Raw genomic sequence first — 14,334 nt, 5'->3', positions numbered from 1 at the left:
CTAAATGGTAGTGATATACTAGTATTCTTACCACAGTGTCTTACCATTTAGAATAGTGATAAGTCCATGATAGGCACTCAACAAATATTTTTTGAATTAGTTCATTAGTTACAAATATTGCAGGGTATTGCATTTTTTAGAATCTCTGAATATATTATAAATCTGGACCTCTTCGTATGGATTAATCAAAATCACCTGGTCATAGGAAATGCAAATTATTTTAATACTCTTCAGGAGAATAATCTACCTAGCTCTAGCATAGAAAATACCAGGCATCAGGCAGCTAGATTAATTCCACATCCCATAAAGAGTAGTGATAGGACTCCCATTATGTTTGAGTCTCTTGAATTTAAAGATTCTAGGATTAAAGGCAGGAAGTGATATATGCAATATCACTAATATCTGCTCACCCATTAAATTTCATTTCCTTCACGAAGCTGTGAATTCTATTTATGAAATTTTAATCCTTGAGTAATGCCTGATGGACAGATGGGAGATTTGCCATGATCTCCCAAACTCTGTCTTTGATTATTCTGCACTTTGAATCAACACAAGCCATGTGTGTGAAATGCACCTTACAATTATTTTATCCTCTATCTTTTTTAATTCAGTTTTTTTCACTTTGAAGTTTTTCTAATCTATATGCTTTTTTTTCATAGATACAATGAATTTTTAAACTAATTGAGACTATAAAAGATAAAAATAGTTCCCATGATTTTTGGAGTAAAGGGAACTTTTCCAATTGGTCCTAATAGACCTTCTTTTGAAATAGATCATTTAAAAATTTCTAACCATTTTTATCTTTGCCCATACCCTATGAGCTAGATTCTCTTTCTAGTTGACTTCTAGTTATGTCCAGCACATGGCAGGCATGGCAGGACATTGGAGGGGAGGAGGGAAGAGAAAGGTTGGGGTTTTCTGTCCCACTGTCTTCCTATTGGTGCTGATTCTTACAATGAATTTTCCTTCACATGCACAGCTACTACTGGGGGACCCCACCTCCGTGCCTCCAGCTAACACTGGGCTCTGGCTGGAGTGGTAACATCGCACTGTTGCTATCTAAATCCCTTATTGGTTTCTTATCTGTACACACACCTTTCATTTATTTTAAAGTTTCTTTAGTTGAACCATTTTAGAGGAACTCTTAATTCCTGCCCTAACTCTAACTAGTAATCTTCTCAGTTTTTTAAATGCATACAGAGTTTTCTCTATTTTCTCTGCTCATTTCATAGGAGCTTTGTAAAAACTCAAGTTATTATCTTGACTGGAATGTTCATAATGAATTTTTTAAAGCACAGAGTTGAAAATGATGCGTGCTTATGATTCTTCAAGCAGTCCCCCGCCAAAAGAAATAAAAAAAGAAAAATAAGAGCCTATAAAGCCACCACCCAGAAATGATCAGTGCCAATAGTTAATATGTGATGAACCTCATTGCATAAATTTTTCCATATTGTCGGAAGCCACTCTCTGATTCTCTTGCCTCTCTGCACATCTTGTGAGAGGCGCAAGGATTCCTTTACTGTAAAGTAATCCATTGCATGTGCAGTTGTGATCCAACCCTCTTCGGATCCCCTTGTGGGAACTAGGGCTTGAGGAACTGATAGTTACTGTGATTGCTCTAAGTAATAATCTGTCCTTTGTCTCTGACTCAAGAGACTCATGTCTTCTATCAGCATGCTCGGAACCATGGCAGGCTAAGTTGTTAGCTTATACGTAGGGCAAGTTCTTGACAGCTTTGGCGACAAGATGGGATACTTTCAGGCGTGGCTTTCTGAAAGAAGCAGGACAAGGACTTTGTGTCTGATCAATTGGATTTAGGGGAAGCAATGGGAATGGTAGGTGAATATGCTGACCAAATTGTATGATGAATTGGGCAATAAATAGTCCTCCACTTCATTGCCTGTTAATGAGGGGGAATTGGAGAGGTAGTTGCAAGCCAACTGTGGGGAAATAGATTCAGCTGCCTGAACAGTGCCCTGGTTGTTGCTAATTATCCTCCAGGTGGGAAGACTTCCTTGCCAATCTGATGATCTGTTCCATTTTAACAATTGGTACCAAGGTCTGTCCTCAGTGAGAAGATTCTGCTCTTTGACAACAGTTACAGAGATGCAGACCTACACTGAGGATGACAGAACAGGAATTCATGACTGCCATGGACAGAAACTAAGTGAATCATTAGAACTTTGGCTGGTTTGCTTGGGAGATGAGTGTACAGACTGTGTGATACCTGTAAAGGAACAGTGGCAACAGCTGGGCCATCTTATCGCCAACTACTCTGCAGTATATAGTGTCAATCTTACACCCATTTCAAAACAACAGTAAAACATCTCAGTTTTTTGTGGTGAGTTTTGGCTGCTATAATGTAGTTTTGGTCCTCCCAGGAGATTTCCCTGGAGCAGATGAATTCTTGTGGGAAAACATGCTCAGACTTTGACTAGTATTCAGGCTCTCACTGCCCTCAGTTGGGAACACAAAGCTGATGAAGGTGATACCCTAAAAAATGAGAAACGGAACCAAAGAAATACAGATAAATTTTTGCAGTTGGCTTGCTCTGGGTAACTCTTCTAGCCTCTATGTTGAAAACAGGCAAGAATTTATGAGATATCATCATGGTAATGGGACAGCAGATGCCTTGGACTGAAGTAGACACCACAGAGTAGCTCACTGCTACGCAAACCAATTCCAAGTTATCTGAGGGACACACAAACTTCATGTTCCTTTACAGAAAGCAGTGTAGATACGGCTGCTGTCAAGGCATTCCCAAAGATGAAGTAAAAGTTGTCAGCTATGAAGACCTGGCTGCCTAACATAGAGTGTTGGAAAGACCAACAGCAACAGTTCATTGGATTGAGTCATGAGTTGCTACACCACTCAAAACCAAAAGTAAATGTGAAGCACTGTTAAGTGGCATGGAGTTGCTTCCTCCTTCTGCACCCCATGTCACTTCCCTTCCACCTTAACCTAATTCCAGCTGCTTAAGGAGACACATGATTTGAGATGGAGCCATGGTCTCCTTGTCCCTGAAGGAGATAGAAGGCTCTATACAGCCATTCAAGTTTGCTGGGGAATTTCAGAGAGGGTAGGGCCACGCTCTTTTATAGCTCTATTGGATATGGATGCGCAAGTCTCTGTCTTACGTGCACCTGTGGAAAGCAAAGGCACTTAGATTCTGCTTATGGGGTTTGGCAAGGTTCACAATGGGGAAGGGAACTAACGTAACATTCTGGATGGAGCTCTGTAGGTCAATTGAATATACTGCTGTTTCTATATCTGGATGTGTAGTAGCAATTATTGTGTTACATACTTGTTCATCTTCATTCCATAAGTGCCAGAGCAATCAGAAGAGCTACATGTAGAGAAATACTAGTGGGAAATGTAAGTCACTACCTGACTTGTCTCCCTGTGCCCTTCCAGGTGGTCTAACAAGCACTAATTCTAGGAGAACAAAGGGCAATAGCAGCCTTCATTAAGGACTTACAGGCTATAGGGAAAGTAAGAGATGCATTATCTCAGTTCAGCAACCCAGTGAAATTTGCTAATGGAGTTGGAGACTTACAATAGATTATCACCAATAGAATCCAGTTGTTGCTTCCATATCCAAACTGTTCCAGATATTGTGACTATAAGTGAATCCATTATACAGAATGATGTCACTTGGTATGTTCTCTTGGACATTGCCGTCACCACCTGTGCTATGCCACAGATACCTGAGGATCAAGATGAGTTTCCATATATTTTTAGTATTCCTCTTGGTGTACCTACTCACCTGCCATTTGTCACCAGTGAATGGGTCAGCATTTAACATGCTGTCCCTCTGATATCCATAGCTTTCACTATATAGATCATGTCCTATTGGTCAGCAAATCAAAAGTCTTAGTCTCAACATCCTTGAATATGGTATTATCACATCTCCACCAGCAGAAGTGGCTAATAAATCATGATAAAATTCATGGGTCTACTTACCAGGTAAAATTTATTGGGATTATCTGGGCAGATTTGTAACATTTAGTCCTTCTGGCAGTAAAAGAAAAACTTGCCTCTTTGTCCCACCCCCTTCCATCAACTCCATAAGAGGATGCCCAGAACCTTGTTGGACTCTGAGTATGGAAGATAGTAAGTGCCTCACTTGGCCATTCTACTGGTCCTTTGTATTGGCTAACCTATAAATCAGCATCCTTTTAGTAGAGCCCAAGCCAACAAGCTGCATTAAAAGCTGTTCAGCAAGCTGTGATGCACTATCTTTGGGGTCCAACAACCCTAAGAATTCTTGTGAGCTACAGATCTTTGTGCTAATTGGAAACCCTGCCTGAAAACCCTTCTTGGGGTTTTGGACTTGTTCTTGAACACAACTCACAGGTATCCCCCTTTTGGAAAGCAGTGATTACCTTGAGTACCTAGTACCAAGAGTTACTGAACTTCATGAACACCTTACCTGTAAAGGCCTTATGACTCTTTGGCCTGTTGTTTCCATTTTGGGATGGATCAAGTTTGGCTCAGCACCTATCAAAGTGGAAAGGGTCCAATAAGCTTTCCAAATGGAAATGATATATTCAAGAACACAGCCTGGCCCTAGTGAATCTCAGCTTTACAATGTGGCAATTAGGGAAACCATATTCCTCCTTCTGCCTCCTGAAGAAAATCAGTTGCTCCACTGTCTGCTTACCTGGTATCTGATGGAAGATGCCTATTAATCTTATTGAAGAACTTTTGTATATGATGAGTCACTTCTTTCTTGCTGCTTTCAAGTTCTCTCTTTGTATTTTGGTAGTTTGATTATAGTATGTCTTGGTATATATCTCTCTGAGTTTATCCTTCTTGGAGTTTGTCAAGATTTTTGGATGTAGATTCATGCTTCTCATTAAATTTAGGAAGTGTTTGGCCATTATTTCTTCAAATATTCTTTCCTCTCTTTTCTGTGACTCCCATGATGTGTATATTGATGGCTGTCCCCAAGGTTCTTTAGACTCTGTTCATTTTTCTTGAATCTTTTTTTTTAATATATAATTTTGATCTCCTATCTTTAATTCACTGATTCTGCCTTCTGTCTGCTTCCATGTGCTCTCAAACTCCCTGAATAATTTTCTCATTCCAGTTATACTTCCTGATCCAGAATTTCTATTTGGTTCCTTTTCAAAATTTCTACCTCTTTATTTTAAACTAGTGACCCGGTGCATGAATTCGTGCACATTGAAAGGAAATTAATTAGAAGAAGTATTTTAATATTGCTATTTGCCCTTTCTCTATAATAGAAGTGTCAACCACATTCGCGATTGACAATGACAGATCGAAACACAGGCGTGCAATTGGCACCAACAAGAGCTTTATATGTGTATCGCACATGCACGAGTCAACTTAGCCTTTTATAGATATAGAACAAGCTTGCTTAATTAAACCTGCTTTCGGATTTAGCTAACCTTTTTCCAGCCCAGTGAAGCACCCCAACTTCTCTTTCAGGTAATTGTCAGCAACACACCAGTAAATATCAACACAAAGCAGATTATTATTGTAGATCACACAGGGAGAACAAAGGGTAAAATATTTAACTGCAGCAGTGTTTGACCATATTCTGCACAGTGAGAAGACCTGAAATCATTTTCAAGGTCCACCATTTCTTACTTCTTTTCAGTCGGGTTAAAGTTTCTAAACTTGCTAAATCTCTGTTTTCCGGCTAATGAAAAGAAACTAGGATTCCACTGAGTCTCCTATCTACCTACTCCAGGACTTCTGTGAGGATCAAATGAGATGAGGCATGGGAAAATGCTTCACAGACATTTGGTTACAGTGTAAACTGTTTCCACCTGGCTAATGTGTTTCTGGGCTGAAGAAACTGCAAGGAGGCTAGTCATGGCTAGGGAGAGGAAACCAGGCATTGCTATGTGATGTCATCACCCGGATGGAGGGAAGGACACTTAGCATATTTTATATATATATATATATATATATATATATATATATATATATATATATATGATATATACATAGTTTTTGTTTAGTTCTTTGTGATTCTTTTTAGCTCTTTGAAAGTTTTTAAAATATCTTTGTCTGTTTAGTCCAATGCCTGGATTTTCTCAGGGGTTGTTTCTATCCTTTCTTTTTCTTTTTCTGTGAATGGGCCATATTTCCTGTTTATTTGTATGACTTATAATTTTTTATGGAAATTGGGCATTTAAAGTATTATAATATAACTCTATAACTTACATTATTCTCCTCCACATTATGGGATATTATTGTTGATTTTTTAGCGCTGCAGTTACCTATTTCTTTTGTGACTTATTCAAACTATTTTTGCAAAGACTGTATTCCATGTCATTTCCATGAAGTCTCTGTTCCATTATCTCAGTAGCCAGGTAATGACCTAATAGATTTCTTAAAACACCAAAATTTAGCTATCCTTTTAAAATTAACCAGCCCTCTGGTTGCTGTAAGTTTTGCAACCAGAATTAGATTCTGGAATTTGAAATAATTGATCTGTCAGTCTTTGACTATTTATACTTGTTTCAATAGAGAAACCAATTCTTTGAGCACTGTATTCCACCATTTTATATAATGTCACTTCTCCCTTCTCTTTTGATATATGTTTTCTTTGATGTTATTCTCTTTTTTACTTTATTTTTTAAGTTATTAGTCCCCACCTCCAGAGCTTAGAGAGAACAAGAGGGGGTCAATGATGTACAAAGTAATATTACATGATTTGTGGGGTTTTTAATGCTTGCCATTCCCTACCTCCAAACCTACTAATACAATGTTTCAGCCATGTAAGTTATCTCACCACCTGCAGTTGTACTAGTGAATTATAAAGGAATTCTTTTCTTTATGTGAGATAAAGCCAAATGTAACATTGGACCTCATTTTATTATCTATATACTAGTGGCCTGGTGCATGGATTCATGCACATTGAAAGGAAATTAATTAGAAGGTGGCCAGTGGGGCAGGACTGGGTGAGAGATGGGCCAGACATACCCTGGAGCCAACCTCTGGCAGTCCCTCCCCGGGGGGCCCACCTGGGGCAGCACTGAGGCTCAAAGGGCGTCTGTGGATTGAGCGGGGTCCCTCTGGCAGGTGGGGTCCCTCGGCCTGGCCTGAGGGGATCAGGCCAAAACCAGCAGTTTGACATCCCCCAAGGGGTCCCGGAGTGCGAGAGGGCATTCTGCAAAGTTGCTATCGCTCAGCAGCTCCTGTGTTGAGCGTCTGCCCCCTGGTGGTCAGTGCGCATCATACCTACCAGCTGGTCCACCGGTTGGACAGTTGTTTAGCCTTTTATATATATAGATATAAAAGCCTAAGCAACTGTTCGATAAGTTGCTATGATGCGCACTGACCACCAGGGGGCAGACACTCAATGCAGGAGCTGCCCCCAGTGGTTGGTGCACTCCCACAGCAGGAGTGCCACTCAGCTGACCAATGGGCCCCCAGTGCTGCAGGGCTCACTGCTAGCAAGCACAGCTGCAGCAGCATGAGTCTCTCCCACAGACACTCCCCCTGTGCGCCACTCCCCCATTGGGACTGGGACTGACATCGGGACTGACTGGGAGCAAGCCTGCGGCTGCTTCTCAGTCATGGGCACACCAGTATTGCCCTAGGATAGGTGTGCGGAGAACTGCAGCGGAGTGGCCGTGAGCCTACCAAGCGGTAGCAGCAGGCGCAGCAGGGCCAGGATGAGCAGGAGCACCATGGCGCCCAGTCCAGGCTTGGGCTCCTCCCTGGCTGCCTCTTGCTTCGCGCATCCCTCGGGGGATGTTGGACTGCCGGTTCCAGCCTCATCCCCACAGGCCAGGCCAAGGGACCCCACTGGTGCATGAATCCGTGCACCAGGTCTCTAGTTATTTATAGCCATCAATAATACTAAGTTTAAATTTTATACTGATATTTAATTATTGTTTCTATTAACTTTTTCTGGTCTGTTTTTATTTCAGAGTTCATATTGTTCATTTAGCATGCTGGATGAATATGTAAAGCTCCCTGGTTTTATGCGTATGTTATTATTTGTATATGTATTCTTATAATTTTCAAATATTCAGTGAAATTGAAAACATGAACTCATATAAAACAATGGTTATCAAAACTTTCAAAATGTAAATCACACTATTATGTTTTGTGATAACTGGCATGAAAAATCTATGGAATTATAATATTAGTGGAAAATAAAGCAACATACGAGTGACCTTAAAATCCTAGCTAATGTTTATTTTTATATATTATAATATTAGTAGCCTATTTATTTTTAATTTTTTTCAGCACCATTTAGTAAATCACTTATTATGTTTATCTTTGTTTATAAACATGTTGGCTATCCTGTAGATCTATTAGTAAAGAGGTTTTTCTGATTCAAAGAGTTGTTTTGGGATATCATTATGAAAACATATGCAACATATCAGTAAGCCCAAAGTTGGTAATCGGAATATTTAACACCTAGTATAGCATGAGCATGTAACAACCAAATCAAACAATAGTGTTGGATCAGAGTTCTGGAGGTTTCCTGCTGTGCCATGTTGGGGTTTAAGGAAAGAATGTGCTTCACTTTTAACAACCACAAAAACATTGCGAACCACCTAGAGTGCATGATGAGTTTTTGTGGGTTTTTTTACTTTATTTTTTGAAATGGCATTAAATGCCAGAAAAATAGAAGTACGCAATACAAACATTGACTATAATCTGACTAAGAGACAGTCTTTTCTGTACATAAAAGTACAAAGCATGATGACATTTAATTGTAATTACTTGTATGCATTTTAACAGTACTATTGAAATAGTAATTGGATTTATTAGTGACAGACGCAAGGGCGCAGTGTGACAGAGATTAAAAGGAGTAGTAATCATGGTAACAATAACAACAACATTTGCATTCATTGCATGTTTATTGTGTTCCACACACAGTGTGACATGCTTCAGCTCCTTAAATCACACAACAACCCTATGAAGGAGGATCTTCATTGTTTGACAAGTGAGGAAACTGAGAGAGAGTCCAGATAAGATGTCCAAAGTTAGATGGTCCCTTAGTTACAGAGACTATTTGAGAGCAAGCAGTCTGGCTCCAGAGCATGCGCTCTTAATAGCTATGCTACACAATCATTAGTTAGATGCAGGTGTAGAACATGCTGGTCAAATGCGATAAGTGCCAACTTACTTATATAATTATTTTAAAAAATTTTTCAGATGAGTTAATGCAAGATAAGAACTGTGGATGGCTAAATACAAATAAAAAAGGAAAAACAGTAAGTAGACAACATATCCTAAAAACAATTGTTAACATTTTATATTGTTTTGAATTAAAATTTTATCATGCATCTATTTTATTTATTATAAATGTGTTGATTTATTATAAAGCAATATATATATATATATATATATATATATATATATATATATCATTAACTTTAGCACACTATGCTATTGAATTGTTTACTTCTGCCTCTGCCAAAATAGATATGGCTTAATAAGCAACTCACAATATTATCGGGAGAGCATGGACTACCTCTGCCCACCTATTGTGATATGAACAATTTTAAAGAAGCCATTCTTCTCATCCCAATTGCCCATCAATACCTGAAATTAATGATATTGGATTTCTTTCTTTGAAAATTTTTAACTGTTTGTATGCCATAAGCGTCTATAGATGCAAGTGGCAGACCTTTTTTAATTAAATTCAAATAGCGTGGCAATTAACTGGTTAATTGTTCAAGATTCAACTGTCTGCATGCAGGCTACCAGCAGTAAGTATTTCAGAGATACAGCAGGGCTTGTGTGGCTTGGGATGAGGATCAGGCAAGAAAGAAATACTGAGCCCAGCCGGCATGGGGTCAGTGTAGGCCTGTGAGCCAGGAGGTCACGGTTCAATTCAGGTTGCGGGGCTCAGTCCCACCCAGGCTCAGTCCCAAGTGGGGTGTGCAGGAGGCAGCCTCTGGTGATTCTCTCTCATCATTGATGTTTCTATCTCTCCCTCTCCTTTCCTCTCTCAAATCAATAAAATATATATATATATATATATATACATATATATATATATATATATATATATATATATATATATATATATATATTAAGAGATACTGAGATGAAAGGTGAGAAGAGAAAGAAAGCTTTCTTGGCTTCACATTTTGCACTCAATAGAGAAGGACCATGCTTACTCAGGGAAGAAGATTCCGAGCCCCTGAGGAAGCATCAGTACTTTTCCTTGCAATTTTTTTTTCCTTGCAATTTTTAATGACTTAACTGCCTCAATTTTAGACATTGGAACCCCATGCGCATACTCTTTTTGTAGAGTAGAATTTAATATAAGAATGTCTTGGACTCCATGCAAAGGGATTAGTCCCTTTAAGGATAGCAATCCCAAATTTTCAATACATTACTGATACTAATATTCAATTATCCCAATAATCCATTAAAATGTCCTGAAAATTTTAATGTTTTGGTATTTAGACTACTTTTTCCAGACTGATTCAAGCACCTAAAAACAGACAAAATCCCATAAGATTACTGCCCTAAACTTTTATATAGTGTGTGTGTGTGTGGGATGGGGGGGATAGTCCATACCACCTATAACGCGCATGATTTAGGGGGGAAATGGCATGATATCTACAAGGCATCATGTTGCAGCAGGAGTACAAGATTTTAAGTCAGAAGGCTAGATTGTGGCACCATTCTCTCCCCTATTCACTGGAAGTTAAGTGGGGATTAATTCTTTGAATATCTATGATATAGCAGGCACTGTGCTAGTTAATAGTTAATGATAATATACTATAGATGAGCACATATTAAGCTTTTATGAGCATTCTTTTTTTAATCCTCACAACAAAATAGGCATTGTTATTGATTACATTTGCAGATGTGGAAACTGAGGTTCAGTGAGGTTAGATGATTGTACCATGTCACATAGTAAAGGAATTGGAGTTTGATCAACCACCTTCTCCTGCCACCTGATCTTGAGTAACTAAAGCTCCATTAGTGAATGTGGCTGACAGAAAAGCAAACGAGGTATTATGATGCAGCCACACCAGATGAAGGCATAGAGTGCCTTGGAGCATCCTGTTAAGAATGCAGGGACCTGGGGCAAGACAGGGAGGATAGATATGGGTAATGAAAGGCCTTTTAACCAAAATGATGACCCAGTGAGATAATATATGAAAATATTTTCTAGTGTCTTGCACATGCAGATTGTGTTGTGTTGGTTAAATTGAATTGAACCCTCATCGTAGTGGCCTTCAAACAGTCCTATTGTGGTAGGACCAGCAGACTAGAGAAATAGAAATTCTATGTCTACTCCAACTCAAAATATTTTGACAAAGTTAAATGTTATCAGAAATATGCAGTCCCAAGGGTCTCCAAAGGACTCACTTAGAGACTCCTAGGCAAGTACAAATTATCTCCTAAGTGCCATTGTACAAGGTCACAGTTGTCTGTCTTCTTCACCAGAATGTAAGCATTATGAGAGCTGGGAATTCTGTATCTTGTTTTCCCAGCATCTGGAACACTGTGTGGAACCTAAGAACTCAACAAACACGTTTTTAATGAGTACCTACTATGTGCAAGATACGGTGGATACAAAAATGAAAAGAATATAGCTCTCGATTTCAAAGACCTTATAGCCAGATAGAGGAAAAGACTTACTTGGAAGAAACCATTATATTACAGCAACATAATTGTTCTAAAAGCGATAAATTTAAAAAGTACAGTCGGCATAGGCAAAGTAGCACTGACAGATAAAGATGATCTGGCTAGAGGTTGGGCCTGACTCCATATTAACTATGGCACCTCTGGTGTTTGTCACAGAGAGCACTATTCCATCATTTGTACGTGACTATGTGATCACAGCCTTAATATATTTGGGGCAAGATATTTATGTCACTCATCTTTCTATCTTCTTGCACCTCGCAACATGGTATAAAGTTGTCATCTGACAGATGTTGTATTTTGTCTATTTGCCATGTGGGTTTTGGCTTATTGCTGTTGCCACTAATAGTTTGTCTGCCAAGTGCCCTGGGACTACCCCCTAAAGGTATTGGTAATGTTAGGCAAATGCTCATAAGTATACTCTAAATATATTTTCCTACTCCCAGATATACTACATCCCTCAGTCCCTCTAAGATCATCTGCAGCCAAGGCTTAAGGGCACGTATGAATGTAGGGAATTGCATTCCACAGCTCCCCATGGATCTTGATTGTGGGTGTTAAGGTCTAGGTAGGGAGGAGGGTATTCAACTCAGCAAAAACCCTGCAAATAATGGGTATATTTCTTTGTTAGAAACAGTCACAAACACATACACACACAATATTTATATAAATGGTATACAAAAGTTTACCATTTTAAAATATGCAGAGGAAGGAAAGATAAATGAGAGATTAGGGAAAGAGGTATTTATCATGGCATTAGGGAGAGGCACAGTGGTTAATGAAAGAGAAGAAAGGACAGCCTTCATATATATCAACAGAATAGGAAGCAAGATGAGATCTCCCTGTAATTCCTAAGGTAAAGACATCCCAATTTGTCTTACAAATCATTAATCTGATATTACTACTGTTTAAAGCAGGGGTCCTCAAACTACGACCCGCGGGCCACATGCAAATACAAATATTGTATTTGTTCCCGTTTTGTTTTTTTACTTCAAAATAAGATATGTGCAGTGTGCATAGGAATTTGTTCATAGTTTTTTTTTAAACTATAGTCCAGCCCTCCAACCGTCTGAGGGACAGTGAACTGGCCCCCTGTTTAAAAAGTTTGAGGACCCCTGGTTTAAAGTAAAAAAGTGTTACTATAAGAGCATTGAGCAATTAAATAGCAGTGCTAAGAAACCTACAAATCCTCAGAAGTTTTATGTGAAAATGAAGAGACTTCAGTTCTGCCAAGGTGGAATAGCCCTATTCCTTCCAGGTGCCTCCCTAACAGGAAAAAATGTACGTACAACACAACAAACAAGCATAGGAAGTCTCTGAAACTTGGAAAGAAAAAGTTGAGTTGCCTGGGGATCTCAGGGCTTGAGGAAGACTTGGTTTCCGTATTGACTCCCATATATTCCAAAGAGGATGCTGCAGAAGCCTCCAACCAGAAGTTTCCAATAGGCACAGACAAAAAAGCGCCAATGAAAGCCTGTTCCTTCTAGTCAAGAGACCCAGAAGTGGAGCCAGCAGCAAATTTGTTTTGACAATACACACCCTACTCCAGCCAAACACCAATGGAAAAGCCGTGCTTTTCTCCCCATACATGGTATCAGTGGATACAAACAGGAAGTTGGTCTTCTATCTCATACCCCTACTGCCACCTCTGGGGAGCAGGTGATACACTCTGATTTTCCCATTAGGTGGGGGAAAGCAGGCAGCCTGTCTTCCATCTCCACCCACAGAAAAAGGCAGTGCTCTGATTGCCCAGCTGGGAGAGTGTTGTCGGGGCTCAGCTGGGAGCTGATCTGTCATCCCTGACTAATGAAAGCTCTGATTCTCCAACCACCATAGTATCAGTGGGCTGCATAGTCAGCTGAGACCCTCTCCCACTTAGTAGTAAGAATAAATGAGGCTGTGCATGCCTGGTTATTTTTCTCAGCCACTTTGAAGGGAGTCTTTGGGGTTAGAGAACTCCAGGGGACATCAGAGGCCTTGGGGTCTTTATACCCTCAAGGTTTATCTTAACTACAACTGACATATTCTGGACACAGTTTCATGGAGTATGCAAAGCAGGCTGGCTCTAAAATAGCTAAAAATATGCTATTTTTGGTTATGTTTAAAACAATTGGGTGTGTATGAAACTAAGTGTGGCTCTGGCAGGTTTTTGAGCTAATGGGTCTTAGCCTGCTGTGAAGAAGTAGACAACGTGGGTGGGGTAGCAATATATAGGTCCATCCTTGTCTCATTGTCAGAACACAGAACCAAACTAGAAATCAGTTACAGAAAGACAACAGGAAAATCCCCAAACACTTGGAAGTTAAACAACATACTTCTGAATAATCCTGGATCAAAGAGGAACTGAATAAAAATGAAAATAGAACATATCAAAATTGATTAAGACGCAGTTAACACTGCACTGAGAAAAAGTATAGCACTAAATGTACATTGGAAAAGGAAAACTTTCAAATCAATCATCTAAGCTCCTACCCTCAAAAGCAAAATAAACCCAAATCAACAAGAAAAAAAAGAAATAATAACACTTTGTAAAATATATGATTATATGATAACCACTATGCTATAGATCTGAAACTAATACAAAATAACATTGAATGCAAACTATAAGTGAAAAATGAAACTTAGAAAGAAAGAATAAATAGCAGAAATCAATAAAAATGAAAACTAGAAAAATATAGAGAAAATCAATGAAAGAAAGCTAGTTTTTCAAAATAATTGACAAAATTT

At 39.1% G+C, this 14,334-nt stretch overlaps 1 protein-coding gene across 1 annotated transcript in view; it reads left to right on the top strand.

The window, feature by feature from the left end:
* C2CD6 (C2 calcium dependent domain containing 6) overlaps positions 1-14,334 on the top strand; it is a gene marked incomplete at its 5' end in the record, with an annotated part of 59,170 nt that overhangs the window by 29,322 nt on the left and 15,514 nt on the right. Inside the window, one exon of the mRNA XM_081095986.1 lies at positions 9,154-9,212. Coding sequence (XP_080952112.1) covers positions 9,154-9,212 — 59 coding nt within the window. The remainder of the gene's footprint in view (positions 1-9,153; positions 9,213-14,334) is intronic.

Source organism: Myotis nattereri (genome assembly GCF_964212035.1).
Source record: "Myotis nattereri genome assembly, chromosome: 7".
In the NCBI taxonomy this organism is placed as follows: domain Eukaryota; kingdom Metazoa; phylum Chordata; class Mammalia; order Chiroptera; family Vespertilionidae; genus Myotis; species Myotis nattereri.
This window is presented reverse-complemented; position numbering and strand designations above follow the sequence as displayed.